The sequence below is a fragment of the Bos grunniens genome, chromosome 18 (assembly GCF_055505025.1).
Source record: "Bos grunniens cultivar Pamir isolate PY7600 chromosome 18, Bosgru_T2T1.0, whole genome shotgun sequence".
Taxonomy (NCBI): domain Eukaryota; kingdom Metazoa; phylum Chordata; class Mammalia; order Artiodactyla; family Bovidae; genus Bos; species Bos grunniens.
In genome coordinates this window covers 23,911,359-23,931,972 of record NC_141182.1, presented here as the reverse complement: position 1 = coordinate 23,931,972, position 20,614 = coordinate 23,911,359, and the positions used below count along the sequence as shown (strand labels likewise).

Sequence of the window (20,614 nt, the reverse complement as noted above, 5' to 3'; positions counted from 1 at the left end):
AACATCTAAGATCTAGTGTTTTCTGGTCACATGGAAAGATACTGAGCTGGTTTAAAAGTGGGGAAGTGTGACATGTAATTAATAAACAAGTATTTTCATGGCAGGCAAGCAACTTGCAAGTCTCAAGAAAATTTCATTGTAGTCAAACTCACTCTGACATAATTTGAGCTCCTACAACATTTGGCATTATTGACATCTAAATGGCTGAATAACCAAGCTATCCAACAAGGTAAAATAAGATTCTTATAACTTAAATTCCACAGTCTTGTCACTTAGAGCACTGGCCCCCACTCAGGACTCTGAATTACATATACAAACTTAGGGTTTTCATTACAAAAGCTGTGGATGCAATTGGAAAATCCAAGCAAAAATCTGGAGAACCACTATTGTGATCCTCTATTCAGAAGCTACTTAAGGGTATCACCAAAGCCAACAAGATTCTGAACTCAAAGGCCCATTATTCCATGTCATCCCTAGAAACTAAGCAGAGTTCTTGGAATCAATCTTCAAAGTCTTAAAAATCTGGTCAGAATTTTCAGAACATTCTAATTACTCCTCCACTCCCCACCTGCCACTGTCACTGAACGTGAAAAAGTGTCCTGTGAATGATGATATGAGCTACCTTTATGGCTCTTCTGCCTTAATGGCTCACATAACACGATTTCTTCAGGTTTTCCATGTACAGACTATTCTAAAAATGAGAGTTTTTGACTCTGTATCTCTCTCACAATCTCTCAGATTTCACGGAACATAAATCTTCAAGAAGCTGAGGGGTTCCACCAGCTACTGTAGCTCCTTTGGTCAAGATGTGAAGGCTTATCATGAAACTTGGCAGAGGTCAGCATTCAGTTCAGTTCAGTTGCTCAGTTGTGTCTGACTCTTTGTGACCCCATGGACCACAGCATGCCAGGCCTCCCTGTCCATCACCAACTCCTGGAGTTTACCCAAACTCATGTCCATTGAGTCGGTGCCATCCAACCATCTCATCCTCTGTCGTCCCCTTCTCCTCCAGCCCTCAATCTTTCCCAGCATCAGGGTATTTTCCAATGAGTCAGCTCTTTGCATCAGGTGGCCAGAGTATTGGAATTTCAGCTTTAGCATCAGTCCTTCCAATGAACACTCAGGAATGATCTCCTTTAAGATGGACTGGTTGGATCTCCTTGCAGTCCAAGGGACTTTCAAGAGTCTTCTACAACACCACAGTTCAAAAGCATCAATTCTTCAGTGCTCAGCTTTCTTTATAGTCCAAATCTCACATCCATACATGACCACTGGAAAAACCATAGCCTTGACTAGACGGACCTTTGTTGGCAGAGTGATGTCTCTGCTTTTCAATATGCTATCTAGGTTGGTCATAACTTTCCTTCCAAGGAGTAAGTGTCTTTTAATTTCATGGCTGCAATCACCATCTGCAGTGATTTTGGAGCCCCAAAAAATAAGTCTGACGCTGTTTCCACTATTTCCCCATCTATTTCCCATGAAGTGATGGGACCAGATGCCATGATCTTCGTTTTTTGAATGTTGAGCTTTAAGCCAACTTTTTCACTCTCCTCTTTCACCTTCATCAAGAGGTTCTTTAGTTCTTCTTCACTTTCTGCCATAAGGGTGGTGTCATCTGCATATCTGAGGTTATTGATATTTCTCCTGGCAATCTTGATTCCAGCTTGTGCTTCTTCCAGCCCAGCGTTTCTTATGACGTACTCTGCATATAAGTTAAATAAGCAAGGTGACAATATGCAGCCTTGATATACTCCTTTTCCTATTTGGAACCATTCTGTTGTTCCATGTCCAGTTCTAACTGTTGTTTCCTGACCTGCACATAGGTTTCTCAAAAGGCTGGTCAGATGGTCTGGTATTCCCATCTCTTTCAGAATTTTCCACAGTTTATTGTGATCCACACAGTCAAAGGCTTTGGCATAGTCAATAAAGCAGAAGTAGATGTTTTTCTGGAATTCTCTTGCTTTTTCGATGATCCAGTGGATGTTAGCAATTTGATCTCTGGTTCCTCTGCCTTTTCTAAAACCAGCTTGAACATCTGGAAGTTCACGGTTCACGTATTGCTGAAGCCTGGCTTGGAGAATTTTGAGCATTACTTTGCTAGCATGTACGATGAGTGGAATTGTGTGGTAGTTTGAGCATTCTTTGGCATTGCCTTTCTTTGGGATTGGAATGAAAACTAACCTTTTCCAGTCTTGTGGCCACTGCTGAGTTTTCCAAATTTGCTGGCATATTGAGTGCAGCACTTTCACAGCATCATCTTTCAGGATTTGAAAGAGCTCAACTGGAATTCCATCACCTCCACAAACTTTCTTTGTAGTGATGCTTTCTAAGGCCCACTTGACTTCACATTCCAGGATATCTGGCTCTAGATGAGTGATCACACCATTGTGATTATCTGGGTCATGAAGATCTTTTATGTAAAGTTCTTCTGTGTATTCTTGCCACCTCTTCTTAATATCTTCTGCTTCTGTTAGGTCCATACCATTTCTGTGCTTTATTGATCCCATCTTTGCATGAAATGTTCCTTTGGTATCTCTAATTTTCTTGAAATCTCTAGTCTTTCCATTCTGTTATTTCCTCTATTTCTTTGCACTGATCACTGAGGAAGGCTTTCTTATCTCTCCTTTCTATTCTTTGGAACTCTGCATTCAAATGGGTAAATCTTTCCTTTTCTCCTTTGCTTTTCACTTCTCTTCTTTTCACAGCTATTTGTAAGGCCTCCTCAGACAGCCATTTTGCTTTTTTGCATTTCTTTTTCTTGTGGATGGTCTTGATCCCTGTCTCCTGTACAATGTCACGAACCTCTGTCCACAGTTCATCAGGCACTCTGTTTATCAGATCTAGTCCCTTAAATCTATTTGTCAGCATTAAAAGGAATAAAAAGATAGGAGTGAGTAATGAAAATATGGCCAATCAGGGTGGTGACATGTTGGAAATTCCCAGAAGCTAGGAGGTTGTGCTTCCTAACACAAGTTTAAGGGCTAGTTCTGACAGCTTGGGTTTAGATACACAATTTGCAAAAGAACAGGGCTTATTTTCAAGGTGGCAAACTTAACTTCCAATCTTTCTACATCTGGTCTCTCCAGACTGAAAATTCACTATGATAAGAAAGGCCAAACCACAAGTTTCAAGGCTACATTTTGAACCACTTACCTCAACTTCCACCCTTGTGAAGGGCTGGCACCAAGTAAGCACACAAAGTTGAATGCTGAGGAGAAAAGAGAGAAGGCCATTTTTATGTGGTACTACCTAAAGTTGCTCAACCATCCTTTCCTGACAAACAAGCAACGTTTGTCACTCTTTGTACGTATTCTGCATTTATAAATGCCACTCTGCTGCTTTACCACTTTTTGGGCTTAGAGACCTATTCTTTTTAAAATATTTAAAATTTTTTATTATACATTCTTTTTAATATTCTTTTCCTTTATGGTTTATCATGTGCTCAGTTGCTCTGTCATGTCTGACTCTTTGCAATCCCATGGATTGTAGCCCAACAGACTCCTCTGTCTTGGGATTTCCTAAAAATACTGGAGTGGATTGTCATTTCCTTCTCCAGGGGATATTCCTGACCCAGGGATTGAACCTGTGTCTTGCATCTTCTACATTGGCAGGTAAATTCTTTATCACTGCGCCACCTGGGAAGCCCCCATGGTTTATCATAGGATTTTTTTTTTAATTGGAGGATAGAGAACTATTCTTGATATTCAAAAGTTAAATTGCCAAACACAATACCAAATATGTATTTGTGGGTCAGAGCCACAGGTCAGCAGAAGGAACCCCAAATTTGAAGTCTCTTTGACAACTAAGACTCCTAGACCTAGAGAAAACTACTCACAGTCACATTTTAAGATATAGTAATTTGTCTACAGAAAAACTCCTGAGTAGAATATTATGTTACTAAATTATTTTTAATAGTGAAAAAAAAATGTGGGCCCATAAAAATAAAAGCCAATCCACATTCTCTCTCATTAAGTAAGTTTTTCTTTAATGATTAACAGAGAGCTTTGGAATTCAATGATTTAAATATTGATTTGAAAATTCTGAACACTATTAAAAGAAAATGAAACCACACACAACATCTCTTGAAACTCGACTTGTCCACACTACAGACAAACCAAACAGCATTTCTTATGGAATTCTCAAGGACAACTGGGGAAACTGATTTGGACATAACAGACACAGCGCTAAATATAAGATGATGGAGATGAGAAGATAAGGTAAAAACGGGAGGTTACCACACAAGTGCGACGTGACTTAAGATGAAAGTTGTTTCTTTAGGAGATCTTGTGTTTGTTTACAAATCCTAAGATATCTTTAACTCTGAAAATATTTTTTTCCTTTCTTAGCTGTATTCTCTCTCCTATTTTTCCTCCTGTTACATACTTCTCAGGTTAGAAGCCTAGATTAAATACTTAACCACGCTATTTACCCCCAATCTCCTATTTGACCTTCATTTCCACTGGTCCAGCTGCAAAACCAAAAAAGTCACAATGAACCCAAAGTCACTATCTCTAAGCAGACCTGTAAAGGTCCTGAGGATGACATACCTCAGGAAATAGAAATATGTTATCCCTCAATTTTCAGGTATTTTTTTCCTAAAATGTTCTCATACTATTTGTTTCTGAAAACCAGGAATTCGAAATTAGTAATGACAGGAAAGATATTCTAGCCAAGGGAATAAATAGATATCCTTTACAGTTTATGTGCCCTATTTTTAGTGTTATTTACTTAACTCTGACGACCAAGGACTAAAGCATAACAGGAATATAAATGTCTCACAAGTATCAGTGTTTATTAACACATGTAATCAGCCCATCTATTCTGATTTAAATGTGTTATTTCAAAGCAATTTACATACACAAAAAATGGAGAAAATAAGTTTGTAGTGAAAAAAATCTAATTTTCATAAGTTGTTTGGATTGTCTACAATGTATTTGAAGGCAAAGTATGATTTCTTTTAAATATTTCCAAGTGATGGTCACCTATCCATCAATGATTTGAGCTCTGTGTGTAACAGTATCAAAAGGCATTACTGCATAAGCTCTGGGAAAGCCCTCAAATCCAAAATGTTGTCTTTTTTTTTTTTTTTAATTTGGGGGAAGGTTTGTCATTTTATTTTTCTCTTCTGCAGCCCAAGGCCAGCCAGGTTCCTTGAGGTGAACACTGAGGGATGTCAATGTTGTCTGAGCAGGTACCAAAGGAGGCACCTGAATAGGGAGGGGAACTAAACAAAAGAACTTCTTGAGAGAAAGTAAGATTCTATGTGTTCTGCTCTTTTTAAAAGGTCTATTTCACTTCAGCTTGCTTAACAGTGAAACAGTATTCCTCTCTTCTCTTAACTGTTTACAGAAACTGCTGATTTCCCAGCCTCTCAAAACCAAAGAGTGGAAGTGAAAACTTGCTTAGCTATTTCCTCAACTCAAATCAGACACATCACAACTATTTCAGGCCATATGACTAAACTGCTCTGGACTATTTAAACCAATGAGGTAAAAAAACAGATGGAGACACCAGATAACGTTAAATTTGCACTGAGAATGAAACTACAAAATTTAAGCTAAGGAGGATGCAAATGAGATCACTGGAATGTTTCTTAAGAATTGGTAAACACTTGAGATGCATTAGAACTGACAAACAACTAGAATTCTGCACATGGGAGAATTCTGCACATCAAATTCTGCACGTTAGGGTTTAATGGGCAAGATAGTTATGTTCTCTACAGAAACTTATCCGTTATTTAAGGCTCTGATGAGAAATCTTTACTTCTATAAAAACAAGGCTTAAAAAAAAAAACACAAATTCTTTCTTTCTTCACTTAAATAAAATTTATATAAATGAATAATAAGCAACTTACAATGTATATCCTTGCCACGTCCAAGTCACAGTATCCTAGAATAACAATAGTATTTAAACTATTACAGAAAAAATATCAAACAAAACCAAAAATTTTATTTTGATATTGGTATTCATATACTTCCTTTTTGAATTAAAAGCAATATGTTGAAAAGCAAAACAAGCACTAAACAATAGTGAAGTGATCTATCAGTTCTTGGATTATATATCTACATGGCAAAGAGCTGCCTTCTCATCCATATGTAACCACGTATCTTTTTCTGGAATTAAGTTGATCTGAATTTTTTTTTTTAAAATGATTGTGTATGCTTAACTATTTTCCTAATAAAAACATATCTGGATAATTAATTGGCTTACAAAAACCAGAATACGTCAGTTCTCAAAAAGAAGTTTATATCGGAGAAGAGACTATAGAAATGAAATAGTACAGAGTGAAAAAATTTGGATAAATGACAAATACAAATCCATAGGCAGAAGTATATTGAGTAAAAATTTGATAAATTTTAACTAAAAGTGTGCAAAGCTGAGAAATCAACCACTGATAGGAAGTTGATCAAGAACTCAATCTTAAATAACATAGAGCATGAATAATTACATCCTGCCTTTTTATGTAAATTCTGTAGTAAAGAAAGTTCCTCTCAGAAACAAAATATCCATCTCCCTGCCAAAAAATAACTTTCTTTAGGAAAATGGTGACACAACCAATATCCAGAAGACGACAATACATCTTGCTGGAGCAAAGGCTATTTCCTGAGCCCACATGGACTTTCTGTAGAATGTGAAGTTCTTTGCAGCTATTTTCTTATTTAAGCTACTTGCCAAGTGTCTCAGCTACTAAGTACTGAGTGTCATTGAACACCAAGCCTCTTCCAAATTTATCCTGCTACTTCAATCCTTCTCCACCAGTAATAACCATTGAATCAGGAGATGTTTTCCCTTTCAAGCTTAATGAAAAATCAGAACTTTGTGAGAGCTTTTTCAAATCTAATCTAAGAGACCCTGGAGCTGAGACATACTCATACCATCACAGGGACAACAGGGCAGAAGCTAAGGAGATATCTTCCTGTAGCTTAGTAATAGCAAAAGCAGTATCAAAAATTGGTATCAACCAATTTGTGCCTACCTGGCAAGTTTTTCTTAAGAAAGTATCTTTTTTTTAAGGTTATAAACCAGGCTTCAGACTTTTAAAAAGAAAACTTTATTGAATTTGTTACAATATTACTTCTGATATTTATGTTCTGGTTTTTTGGCCATGAGGCACATAGGATCTTAGCTCCTCAACCAGGGATCCAACCTTCACCCCCAACACCAGAAGGTGAAGTCCTAACCCCGGACCACCAGGGAACTCCCCAATCTTGCAAATTTTTAAAAACTAAATGTGGCAAGGAGAATGAGACTGCCCACCTGTTCCCACCATTTACCCATTCATCAATTTATTCAAGCAAAAGGGGTCCTAGGATATTTGTGCTGTTTGGAATGGTGAGATTCTTTTCATAGTAAAATTTGATGCTTACCAGCTTGTTTGGGTATCTGAGGAGAATTGGCTGCACTGGAACTCCTGGAATGAAGGCTCCTATAACCGCATAGTGAAATTTTATAACATGCTCTTTATATGAATACAAGTTTTACAGTGAATTAAAAATTAATAATAAGTGATGTAAATATACTAAATGTTTTAAGAGTACACATAAACTATTGGCTGAATGTTGGTAAATTCCTAATGTTAGCCAAAATGAGAGATTTTTAAATTTAGAAATATGTAAGCAAAATATTAAATGTTATGCCTAAGTCACTTAAAATACTATTTTTATATCCATTTGTTTTCATTTTCCAAATACCTTTTATTCAACAATTTTTTTTTTAAGAGGAAAAGATAAAATAAAGAGAAAAAAATGTCGATGAAACTAAAAGCTGAACCACTAACTACCACACTTGCTAGAGTGAGTTCTGACTTTGGTTCTGAGCATTCTAGCAGCCAGTACAAAAACATTTTAAAATATTAGTAATGACTGTTAAATGACATATGAAATTATAAATTGCTATAAAATTCACAACTTCATAATATTTTAAAAAGGCATGACCCTCAGAAGGAATTGAAAGCATTATAATGATAATTTAAATAGGTTTTCTTTTTTTTTTTTTGAAATAGGTTTTCTAACTTGATAACACGGACCCCAAGTGTCTGTGGGGGTTGCTCTCGGAGGAAAAGAAAAATTGCTAGTGGTTTCTGCTCAAACACACACACACACACACACACATACACACAACATTCCAAAGAAGAAGGTGTTATGATACCAAAAGAGAAAGTAAAAGAGTGAGTTGTGGATTCACAGTATTAAAAACATTTTATCAGAAAATAAGAAATGCTCCAAGCAAACTGATGAGTTAGTTTGTATATTTATTATTAGCTCATTTGAGAAATCATTATTTTGTCACAATACATAATTTAATTGATCTCACCTGGTTTAAAAGTAATCAAACAGGACCGATTAGTACAAGTACCTTCTGGGAAAACTAGTATCTTGGGAGAAAAGGAATAGATTTAATATTTCAGTCTAATTAACAGATTACCTCTATACTTGCTTTCTTATGACTTCACAGTTGCCAACTTTTATAAAGCAAAAATAAAAGGCTAGCACTTGATTTCAGTGAAACCTAGAATCAGATCGTTCAGTTTTGCTCTAAAAGAGGTATAGTCTGACCATTAACCTGAAAATGAATTAAAGTTTTGAAGAGAGAATATACGCAGTAAATGTTTCTTAATGATGATGCTAATGATCTGAAAAGGGTTCAAAGAAGCTGTAGACCCTGAATCATGGTCAAAGTTGCATTCATTTTATGCAATGTTAAATTCTTTCTTCTACTGGTATACATCTTTAACTAAATCATTTGCTACTTCTGCTTCAATTTTCCCATTAAATGATATTCCCTCTTACAACATACAGTTTCAGGTTGTACTGAGAAAAAAGGAGGAAATACCAACAATATGCTTTATGCTTACTTGAATTTGTTGACATACGGAATACAATTTAATACTCTTTTCTGAGGAGGTGTTTTTAGTTTTTAATATATTATGATTTCCACACAAAAACTATGCACTACAGTTCCCCATTAACTGAATAAAACAGCAGGTTGATTTTTCTGAAACTTCTGGAATTTAGCAATGAATAAATTGCTAAGCACAGAAACAAAATCCCTGCACTTACAGCATTTAGTAATGGGTATTTTGTAATAATTAAAGTAATTAGTAAGCTAAACTGCCATAAAACAAGTTATTTGTAAAATAAAAATTGTGAATAGGTGTGATTCCATTCTCCAACTTAAAAAACAAACAGGTTTCCTATTCCAATTAGATACAATAACAAATATAATTCATGTAGTGGATATTCTATAGCTATACCATGAAGAATAAATTAATATAGAATAAATCATAAACTCTCAAGAATCCCAGGGACGGGGGAGCCTGGTGGGCTGCCGTCTACAGGGTCGCACAGAGTCGGACACGACTGAAGGGACTTAGCAGCAGCAAGAACTAGAAGGGGCATTAAACATCATATAGCATCTCTAATACTTGAATTCTTTTTATAATATCCCCTCAAGTGGTTGCCTAGCCAATGCCTGAACATTCCAGAAAGAGGTTCCAAATCAGACCATTCTAATTTTGGACAGGAAGTTCCTTGAAATGAGCAAAGTGAACTGAAATCTTGTTTACTTTCACCCACCAGTCCTAGATAAATTCCTTGGAGCCAAAGAGCAAAATCAAATCCTTATTCCAAATGTCATTTCTTCCCAGTCACTCTTTAAATCATTCCTCACATGCCTTGGTTTCTAAAACCTCCTGGCTGATCATACGCCTCTTAGTACTTTAATATCTAAACATTACCACGAGTAGCCAGATCACCTCAGGACCATGAGTTCTGCTAGCGATCACTTGTTTTCACCTGGGCAAAGGCAGGGGGGTACTTATCAGAATCACCCATGAGGCTCTATTTATGCAATAAATGTTGCTCCTTCCACACCTTCAAAAGCATTCCAGGGACTTCCTTATGGCCCGGTAGTTAATAATCTGTCTTCCAATGTGTGGGGGAGGTGGGTTCAATCCCTGGGCAGGGAACTAAGATCCCACATGCTGTGGGGTAACTAAGACCAGACACAGCCAAAAATAAATAAACTAAAAAAAAAAAAAACCATTCCAGGGGAAGGAGGAGATGGGATGGTAAAATGTAGAAAAGTTCTACAGGTGATTCTGAAATGCCCCCTGAACTGAAAAGCACTATCTAAATATACTTCAGATAATCTTAAGATATTAATCACTTTCAAAAAATACCCACCCACCATATTTTTGAGTATAACTGAGCTTTAGTATCTCATCTTTAAAATGATAAATTCAGAGGTAGAGAATTATGTTTTATGACACAAAGTGAAAACCAGTTCAAAGAGTTTGGAGAATAAAAAAGAACGATACATTTAATTCTAGGAGTATCTCATGCAGAAGAGGACCTCTTAATCCCTACTCATTTATCCTGCTTTTATTATGCTAAAGACAACTAGCATACGGTGTACCCTGATATTGTTATCTGTGGATCCAAACGAATATATACTAGTGTACAAAAAATAAATTCTCAATATATTTAAATAAATATCTATTGTGTTTTACCTGGGGCCATTCCCCTCCTGATGTGGCCCGCCTTATTATTTCATTTATTGTGTTTTTTCGAGAATCTGGATCTACACGGGACACCAACACTGGCTGCAAGGCCCGCAATATTCCTTTAAAACAAATGAAAGGTCATAAGTCATTTTTTGGGCTACAGCTACTATAGAAATGATACCAAATCATAAAACAAATTGCATGGAAAATTAAAAAGATAGCAAATTAAAGAGAACAACTTAAAAAACCCTCTAACTCAAAGTTTGTTAGAACTTATTAATAGATTCTGGCTTCAAAAGGACAGGTGGCTATTTATACCTAAAAATATTTCATTGATTTCACAGAAGTTAGCAACAGGAATATGAAAAAAAAATGCAATTTTCTCCCTAAAAGACTTCTCAATTTACATTAAACATTCACAATACGCTATAAGATTGTCTTGTTTTATTTTGGGAATATTCCTGCAATAATATTGCAAACTGATTATGTGAAGCCATAGTACATGTGGGTAGGGGGCAATTGCTATTTATCTTAATAAAATTTTCAGTGCAATAGTCTTTTAAGTAGGTAGCTTCCCAGCACAATAAACCTCATTTCACCAAAAATCTATTGCTAAACAACTTTGGGGGGAAATGTCATGTTACACAAAGCAAGGTGGTTATCTTTAAAAAAAAAAAAAGAAAGAGTGTGTGTCTTTCTTAGCTGAATGACAAAGCTGTGAGAACTGCTATCATTTTCTCTAGAGTACCAAGACAGCATCAGGCAATTTTCAAACCTACCCTCTCACCACCTGATGCTTGGCAATAGCCTTGGGACAACTGGAAGCAGTTACTTAGAGACTAATCCCCAGGGGAGAGAGCAAAGCATCTGGTGGGAAAAAACATTCCACTTGTTTCATTATTTTTATGTCAGGAAGCATTTATTGTTCTACGTCATAATTTTCAACAAGTTACACATTTTTCCCTCATGGAGATTTGGGGGCAATAATGAAGAAAACAGAGTTAGGAGAAAAGACTTATTGCATTTATCAGCCTAATACCCTGAAGAGAAATTCACTGAAATACTAGGTAACTGGTGCTTTCACAAATTCTTCAATTAAATTCTCTCTTAAAAAAATTTACCATATTTTGTATTGAAAAACTGTTCTTTTGGGCTTAGGAGCAGGAAGAAGTGATGGTGCAGCAGCAGAGGTAAGGTTTAAAAAGAATGATAGGGGATTTCCCTGGTGATCTGGTGGTTAAGACTCTGTGCATTCCCTGCAGGGGGTGCCGGTTTGTTCCCTGGTAGGGAAACTAAGATCCCACATGCTGCACGGCACGGCCAAAAAGATAAATGAAATAAATAAATAAATATTTAAAAGAGTTATATCTGAAAGGTTTAAAAATTAAAAAGAAAATAAAAAGAATGATGAGGTATATAGGTAGGGAGGTCTTTAATCTTTTTTCATAAATTCATTCTTTTGATATTATACCTCATTAAAAGCAATGAAATATGTTTGAAGTGTTTTATTATTTTTAAGTCTTCAAAAAATTTATCAGTAAACTATACAGAACTTTCTAAATTTAAAGCATGAACATGAAAATATTTTATCACTGTTGTCTTACAGAGTACTTACTGCCAAACAGAGGCACTTGCACATTTTCATTTCGAGACACTATAGAAGGTAATCCAGCTGCAACACAGGCAATTCCATCAAAGAATGTTGAGTGAGGGGCAACGACAAAAATTGGTGCTTCCAACGGAGTTGCAATCTTTCCTTTCACAGTAACTACAAACCCCATTGAGAAGAACATGGCATGGCCTAGAAACTTCAAGACTGGATAAGTAATTTTCCTTTGGAAATAAATATAAAAATGGACATAAATAGCTTTACCAATTGCAGCTACCAGCAGGGTTTTACTCTAAAGCACAAAGCAAAAACCAAAACACGTCAGCACTTCATTTTAAAATATCAGCTAGGAAGAATGGCTAACACTTCAGCAGAGCTCTTTCTGCCAGGCACTGTTCTAAGTACTTTATGCATATTAATTTCTTTAATCCCTAGCCCAATTTTATGAAATATAGAGCATTTATCATTATTCCCACTTTACAGATGATAAAACTGAGGCCCAGAGAAATAATTTTTCCAAGGCCACGTGGCTAAGTGGCTCCATTATTCTGTGACTATAAAGTAATAAGAATGAATTTTCAACATGCATCCCCCACTGAGAAATTCAAATCAGTCTTGTCCTTCATATGAATCACCTTAGATATCTATATTTGTGTAACAAAGATGCTGCTACCCCCCAAAACACTCTTAGAACTAGCATGCTGAAACAGTCCTCAGAGTTATTTTAAAAATAAAATTTTAAAAGTAAGCTTTATTACTTATATCATTATAGCCCTTAAAAATCATGAAGAATCTTAAGAAGTAAATTTATTATCTCACTTCCTGGAACAAAGATGCACTTAATTCTGGTTATTGATTTGTTTACTATTTTAAAAGAATCTGTCATTAAAAATTAATTAAATCAAATTGTGCCAGGAATTCTGTTGGACACATAAGACAAGTAAGATCCAGTCTCTGTCTTTGATAAATTCAATTGCATAGAAAAACAAAAACACAGTCCTAGAAGTGCAAACACACAATGGACATCTCAGTATATGAATAAGCATACAGCTTTTCATGAAAAATATGTGTCTCCCATAAGACATCTAACAGGAGTTTTAAAAAATGAGCTTCCTATTGAATTCTCTCAACATTCACATAATAATATTGTGAGGAGCTATTAAGCAACTAACTCCCAAGGAAGTTTCTCTAACTTTTATTTCATGGTGAGAAGTGAGACACAGAAAGCCCAAGTACTTTTCAGGAGGGCACAGGGAAATGATTACTCTCTCCTTGCTCTGTAGTTTAAGAGCTGAGATCTTTATTTATTTAGAGATAAAGAACTCACCCCATCACAGAACTTTCAGACCTGTTTTTGATTTATAGTGATGTAGCCTCTAACAAGGTCCAATCCCCGGGTTGGAAAGATCCCCTGGAGGAGGGCATGGCAACCCACTCCAGTATTCTTGCCTGGAGAATCCCCATGGACAGAGGAGCTTGGAGGGCTACAGTCCATGGGGTTGCAAAAAGTCGGACACGACTGAGCGACTAAGCACAACACAGCACAGCCTCTAACGACTGCATTCCAAAAATATCCTATATTCAGAGCCACAATTGTTGATCACTGCCTAAACTTCAATAAATTCTTCTAATCTTGATTCACCTAATATTTAGACATAGTTACTTCTTACCTCTTCCAACCAGTTATTGGGTGGGTCAGCTTTTCAGGACAGCATGCTGTTGAAATTGCAGCCAGCGACCACGACAGTAATAAAATTATTGCAACCAATAGGGCACGAATTGGAAGCAGGATAATTCCAAGGAAGAAAATCTGAAAGTCAAAGTTGATTTAAAAAAAAATAGATGACATTATTTTAATGCTGTAGTTATCAAACAGACATACTTAAAAGAAAAATCTTAGGGTATTCAAGCTTTCACTCAAAGATGAATTGAGCATTACCCTGCACCAGGCAACGATCTAAGCACAAAGGAAATAAGACATTACATCTGACCTCACAAACTCTGCTAGGTAGCAAAAGAAATAGGGGAGAAAACCAGTGAATGTGAATAGGGGTTGCTGGGGAAACAAAGAAAAGGTGTGTTGGGCTTAGTGATAGTGCGGGATTAGTAGTTGTGACACAGAGGCTTAGTCGCCCTGCGGCACATGGAGTCTTCCCAGACCAGGAATTGAATGCCCTGTCACTGGCATTGCAAGGGTCTTAACCACTGGAAGTCCAGTTGTATCATTTTAAAATGTCACTGGTAGTGTATGAGAATTTCAGTCACTGTTATATCCTTGCTGACATTTGGTGTTTAAAATCACTTCAAAAAATCAATTTTATGAAGGCATAATTTACATAAAATACAATGCACCTATTTTAAATATGAGCTTTTCAAATGCATAGCCCTATGCAGACACCACCATAATCAAGATATAGATCATTTCCATCACTCAAAAAAGCTCCCTTGTGTCTCTTTGTAGTCAATGTATCCTCAGTGTATGGCAACCACTGACAATCTTTCACTATAGTTTTTGCCTGTTCCATATTTTCATATAAATGAAACCACATGGTATGTACTCTTTTATGTCTGGCTTCTTTCACTTCATATTTTTGAGATTCAACCATGTTGTCATATGTATCAGTAATACAGTCTTTTTCATTGCAGAGTGATATTCCATTGTATGAATATACTGCAATTAATTTACCTATTAATCTGTTCAGGGACCTTTAGCCTATTATAAGTTCTTATCTATATGAGTAAACATCAATTTTTGAGACTCATTTGAGACATACATTTTCATTCATGGTGGATGGTGGTAAAATTGTCAGGCCAGGTGAAATGTGCTTAAAGAACATGCTGAATTGTTTTCCAAAGTGGTTGTGTCGTTTTATACCTCCACCAATGAAGTGTGAAAGTTCCTGTTGCTTCACATCATCAATTTTCAGTGTTGTCACTCTTTGTAGCCATCCTGGTGGGTGTAAAATGATATCTCATTGTGGTTTCCTTAATGAACAATGATGCTGAGCAAATTTTTTCACGTGCTTATTGGTCATCCCTTTAACCTATCTGTTCAAGTCTTTAGTCCATTTTCATTGGGTTGTTAGTCCTCTTCCGATCAATTTTTAGGAGGTCTTCATATATTGTTTACAAGCCCTTTTTCAATATATATATTGAAAATATTTTCACCTATTCCATGGTTTGCTTTTTCATTTTCTTATTGGTTATCTTTCAATAAGAAGCGTTTTAATTCTGATGAAGACTAATTTATCAATTTAGTTCTCTTCTGCATCCTTTCTAAGAAATCTTTACCTATCTCAAGATCATGAAGATATTTTATATCTTCTTCTTCTAGATGATATATGGATTTTGCTTTTATGTTCAAGTCTATGATCCATCGTAAATTACTTTCTGTGTGGTGTACAGTAGAGATCAAGTTTCATTTTTATCTACAGATTTATCTAGTTGTTCCAAAACCAGCTCCGCCACCCCACCCCCCCGCCCCCCCCACCCCCAACCCCCCACTGCCCCCCGCCCTGTCCCCCCCACCCCCGGACCTGCCTCCCCTGTGAGGCCTGTGGGATCTTAGTTCCTGGACCAGGGATCAAAGCTGTGCCCCTTCCAGGGAAGTGCAGAGTCTTAACCATTGGACCACCAGTGAAGTGCCATCCCCAGAACCAAATTTGAAAAGACTCCACATTCCCCAATAAATTTTGTTGGCCACTTTGTCAAAAAATCAATTGAACATACATGTAGGCTCTCTATTCTGTTTTGTTGATCCGTTTGTCTGTATGTCTGTCAATTCCCTACTCTCTTAATTGCTGTAGTCTTGTAGTAAGTCTTGAAATCTGGTAGCGTATGTCCTCCAACTTTCTGTTTTTCAAACTTCTTTTGGGATAATCTAGATCCTTAGTATTTCCACATAAATTTCAGAATTAATCTGTCAGTTTCCACACAAAAAGCCTGTTGGAATTTTTGTTGAGCTTTCGATGAACTTATAGATCAATTTGGGAGGAATTACCATCTTAATAATGTTGATTCTTCCAACTTACAAACATGGTATAGCTCTTTATTTTATGTAAATCTTCATTAATTTCTTACAATAGTGTTCTGTTGTTTTCATTGTAGTGGTCTTGAATCTGCCTGCAATGCAGGAGACCCTGGTTCAATTCCTGGGTTGGGAAGATCTGCTAGAGAGGAGACAGGCTACACACTTCAGTATTCTTGGGCTTCCCTGATGGCTCAGCTGGTAAAGAATCTGCCTGCAATGCGGGAGACCTGGGTTTGATCCCTGGGTTGGGAAGATCCCCTGGAGAAGGGAACAGCTACCCACTCCAGTATTCTGGCCTGGAGAATTCCATGAGTCGGACATGACTGAATGACTTTCACTTATTGCTATCATGAGATTATTTAATTTCATTTTGCAGTTGCTGCTGGTATACAGACAAAGTTGATTTAAAATTTTAATATTTAAACATTATTAAGATGACAAAACCAATTTTGAGTAACTGTTGGATTAAGAGGATTATGCATCATATTTTCTTTTGGTAATAAGTTATCTCTGTAGGAAGGCCTTCTTTTGACACTATTGTGATTATTTTCCTCTCTTTCTTCATAGCACTCACTAAGACATGGAATTATATATATTTCTATACTTGCTTATTTAACTTTTTCAGTGAAATACAGGCTTAAGATAGGCAGAGTCCTTTTTTCTCTTGTTTATTATATCTCTATCTCCAGAGAGTAACATTGTGCCTGGCATATGGAAGGCATCCAACAAATATTTTTGATATGGTAAATGACCCATAGTTATAATTCCATATTCTATTGAGGAAAGAAAAGCTAGGCTAATTTTCTCCATGCCACTATGGAACAGACCCTTAAACAGTCAAAAAGAGAGGAGGAGCAGTAAAGCTAAGTAAGCCCTATGAGATGCAGAAGTGACAACAATCCTTAAACAAGATGTTGATCATCATTTAAGATTAAATTTAGCCTATATTCACCATATTGAGTCATCCTTAAACACAAGTATATCAGTCTTTTAAACTGGATAATACAGACAACATTGTTTTTCAATCATGTCTATTGAAATTTTCCTCTACCCAGACTGTTTAAGCCATTGAAACTACTTTGGAATCTCTGTCTACATGCATTTTAACGTTTTAAAAAATATTGCGACTATATTCATTTCTATCCAATCCAAGTGGTAAGTTTTAACTACAGTATACAATTTGTCGGAGAATGCAATGGCACCCCACTCCAGTACTCTTGCCTGGAAAATCTCATGGATGGAGGAGCCTGGTGGGCTACAGTCCATGGGGTCGCTAAGAGTCGGACACGACTGAGTGACTTCACTTTCACTTTTCACTTTCCTGCAATGGAGAAGGAAATGGTAACCCACTCCAGTGTTCTTGCCTGGGGAATCCCAGGGACGGGGAAGCCTGGTGGGCTGCCATCTCTGGGGTTGCACAGAGTCAGACACGACTGAAGCCACTTAGCAGCAGCAGCAGCATACAATTTGTAGATAACAAATGGCATTGATAACTATCAAGATCAGCAAGCAATACCAGGTTCTTTCACGTATTATTTCACTTAAGTTTAACCCTCCTTTGATGTATTATTATTCCAATTTAATAGATAAGGAAAGTGAAGTTCCGAGAGGTCAACTGACTTGGCCAGTCATACAACTTATAAATGACAGGGCCTGAGCAGGTTTTCTAAGACTAGTGATCATTCCATTATATCACAATTCTTATAGAGTTACTTGGAAGTGCTCTCTAAATGGTTGCAGTCATACTATTTAAAAACCAAAAACTCAGTAATCCAGGCACAATGTACATACTTACAAACATGCCACTTTGAGCTTCTCTCCAATACATGAACCAGAAGAGATGGACATACTTTCATTTAAGTATAACTGATTTGATGAACTCAGGTCAAAAGGAATTCTGAATGAGAGTCAATGAATTTGTTAAGTGTTTCTGAGTGACTTTCACCTTCAGAAATTTTAAGATATCATGGGAATGTCAATGTGGGCTTCCCTAGTGGCTCAGACGGTACGGCATCTGTCTGCAATGCAGGAGACCCGGGTTCGATCCCTGGGTTGGGAAGATCCCCTGGAGAAGGAAATGGCAGCCCACTCCAGCATTCTTGCCTGGAAAATCCCATGGACCACGGAGCCTGGTAGGTTACCGTCCATGGGGTCACAAAGAGCTGGATATATCAATCCATTTTAAGACACATTTTAAGATCACATTTTTAAACATTTAATTTCTTTACAAAGAGGTATTGCTACATTCATTATCTTCCTCTTCCTTTCTCATACCTTCGCACCCATCAACCAGTACTGTAACCACCACCCACACTGCTTAGCCCAGCACTTAACCTATCTCTGCCATAGAGGACAATGGTCTCAGTGCAGATAAGCATGCTGTGCAAAAATTACACTATTTCAAATCCAAAGTAAATAAATATGTAAGATGGACAGGAAACATTAAAACTATTTTTTTTCCCATGCAGAACACATAGAACAAATGTAGCTTGCATAGTCTATCTTGTTCTCTGATCACTAACTTCACCAAAGAGGAAGTCCAAAGAGTGAGTGTAACTGCTAATGGTAAAAGCAGTGCTTTACAAGAAAAAGGAAAGGACAGGAACTTCCTTTTTGTATAGAGCTGTTTTTAACAACCAGAGAAAGTCTCTCGTCCTTGAATCTACGTCCTTAAATCTAAATCTATGAGAAGTGTTTGGGTGAAAATTGATTCAGGACCAAAAACTCTTGAATACCTTAAACGGACCCATATTATTCCTTTTCTTAGGTTGTGATTTCCCACCCTTGACGCAACTGCTCCACCAAAACATCCCACCTTTCTTTTGGTTCTAATTTCAGACCTGGGTTCTCTGCCTTCTCCCTCACTCTTCTCATCCCAAAAGGACTCCTCTCCTTCCCTCAGGCAAAACAACAACAAAAAGCTCCCCAAACTCACTCTCCTGCAGTACAATGAGCTCCTACTACACATCCACACACTCAGGTTGAAGTTCTTCTCCCAGAGCCCTTCCCTCCTCTCAGTGCGGAATGTTTCCTCTGCCATGGGCCTGCTCAGCCTCCTCCTGTTTAGCACCTTCTCCCAAGACCCACATGCTCTTTGCATCTTCTCTTCTCACACACACACCCAGACCTCCAAGCATCCTCCAAGGGTCCTAAATTCTCAGCGCAGCATCTCTGCCCCCTGCAGACTCCTGGCCCATTCAGAAGCCCTCCCCTCTCAGATCTACATCCCTTTCTTCCTCGAGCCTGGCTTCCCAGACTCACTCCTCTCAGTCACTTCCCCTTTACACCCACACTGCCGTCTAAAACAGCCTTCCCTGACGGACCCATGGCCCCCCTCAAACTGCCTCCTCCCTCAGATCCACACCCCTGCCCTGCATCTGTCTCCCCTGTCAGGCGTCCCTCACCTGGACTGCTTCCTCCCTCAGACCCACTCCCCTCACTTGGACCTGCCTCCGCTCTCAAACTCCGGTCGCTCACCAGAATCTGCTTTGCCTGTCAGTCTCTAGTCACTCCCCTGAATTTTAGTCAGACTCACATCCCTCACCTGGGTCTGCCTCCCCTGTCAGACGTCCCTCACCCGAATCTGCCCTCCTCCCTCTAACCCATGACCCTCACTGGAATCCACCTCTCCTGTCAGACCCTCGCCCCGCACCTGGATGCGCCTCGCCACGCCCAGCCGCGTCTGCTGCACGAAGGGATTGAGCACAGGTGGCGGGAAGAAGGACGCCTGGCGGGGCACCATCGGCGGCCGCAGCCCCGCATTCCCGACGTCAGCTCCCGGCACAGTGGCCGCCAAGGCCCGCGCGTCAGCGCACCGGTTCATGGCCGACCCTGGCATCTGACTAGAGCGAAGCGACTCACGCGGAGCGCGCCAGTGGGCACCGCAGCCAAGACTCAGTGGGAGCCGCTTAGGAGTCCGGGGCTTCTGCGCAGGCGCCAAAGTTACCTAGCCGCCCTCTGCTCTCGCCCCGCCCCGCCCCTCTGGCTCCGAACACGCCCAGGTTCTGGCCCCACCCCCCAACCCCCACCTCAAGCACAGTCCCACCCTTTTAGGTGTCTGGCCCTTCCTTTTGGGATTCATAGCTCTGCCCGCTTGGAGGTGAATGTTTTTTCCTTCAAAGCGACGCACCCGCAAGAGAGACAGTTTAGACTGTTCTCTGCCCCAGCATCAGGCCAACCTGGCTTAACTTTCGCTTTTACTGGCTCTTTGGCCAAATCATTGTCTCCATGAACCTCCGTGGCCCCATTCGTAATACCAAGATAAACAGAACCTGAATCTAGCTATTGTAGGAGCAACTCGTGGGCTGTTCCATTAAGAGGGCTCATTATCCAGGGTGGATCTGATTTCTGGTGCATGTTTTGCTTTTGCTTAAACCAGTTTGAGTGTCATGTTTATCAGTTACAGCTGAAAGAGTCCTGACTAATATAGAAACTGGAGCCAGGAGTGGGCTGTCTTCCAGTCAAAATATGG

At 38.4% G+C, this 20,614-nt stretch overlaps 1 protein-coding gene across 6 annotated transcripts in view; it reads right to left on the bottom strand.

Annotated features, from left to right (window-relative positions):
• Positions 1 to 20,168, bottom strand: part of LPCAT2 (lysophosphatidylcholine acyltransferase 2) — a 66,560-nt gene extending 46,392 nt beyond the window's left edge. For 2 of the 6 annotated variants that reach the window (XM_086350711.1, XM_086350712.1), the window contains exons 1-8: positions 19,796 to 20,168; positions 13,784 to 13,923; positions 12,120 to 12,337; positions 10,511 to 10,623; positions 8,314 to 8,374; positions 7,368 to 7,426; positions 5,855 to 5,889; positions 3,154 to 3,208 (exon numbers count right to left, since the gene is read on the bottom strand). In XM_086350711.1, the coding sequence (XP_086206837.1) occupies positions 3,154 to 3,208; positions 5,855 to 5,889; positions 7,368 to 7,426; positions 8,314 to 8,374; positions 10,511 to 10,623; positions 12,120 to 12,337; positions 13,784 to 13,923; positions 19,796 to 19,981 (867 nt within the window). In that variant the 5' untranslated portion in view covers positions 19,982 to 20,168. The other 4 variants (XM_086350714.1, XM_086350713.1, XM_086350715.1 and 1 more) reach the window with 4 other exon arrangements.
• Positions 20,169 to 20,614: the final 446 nt, after the last annotated feature.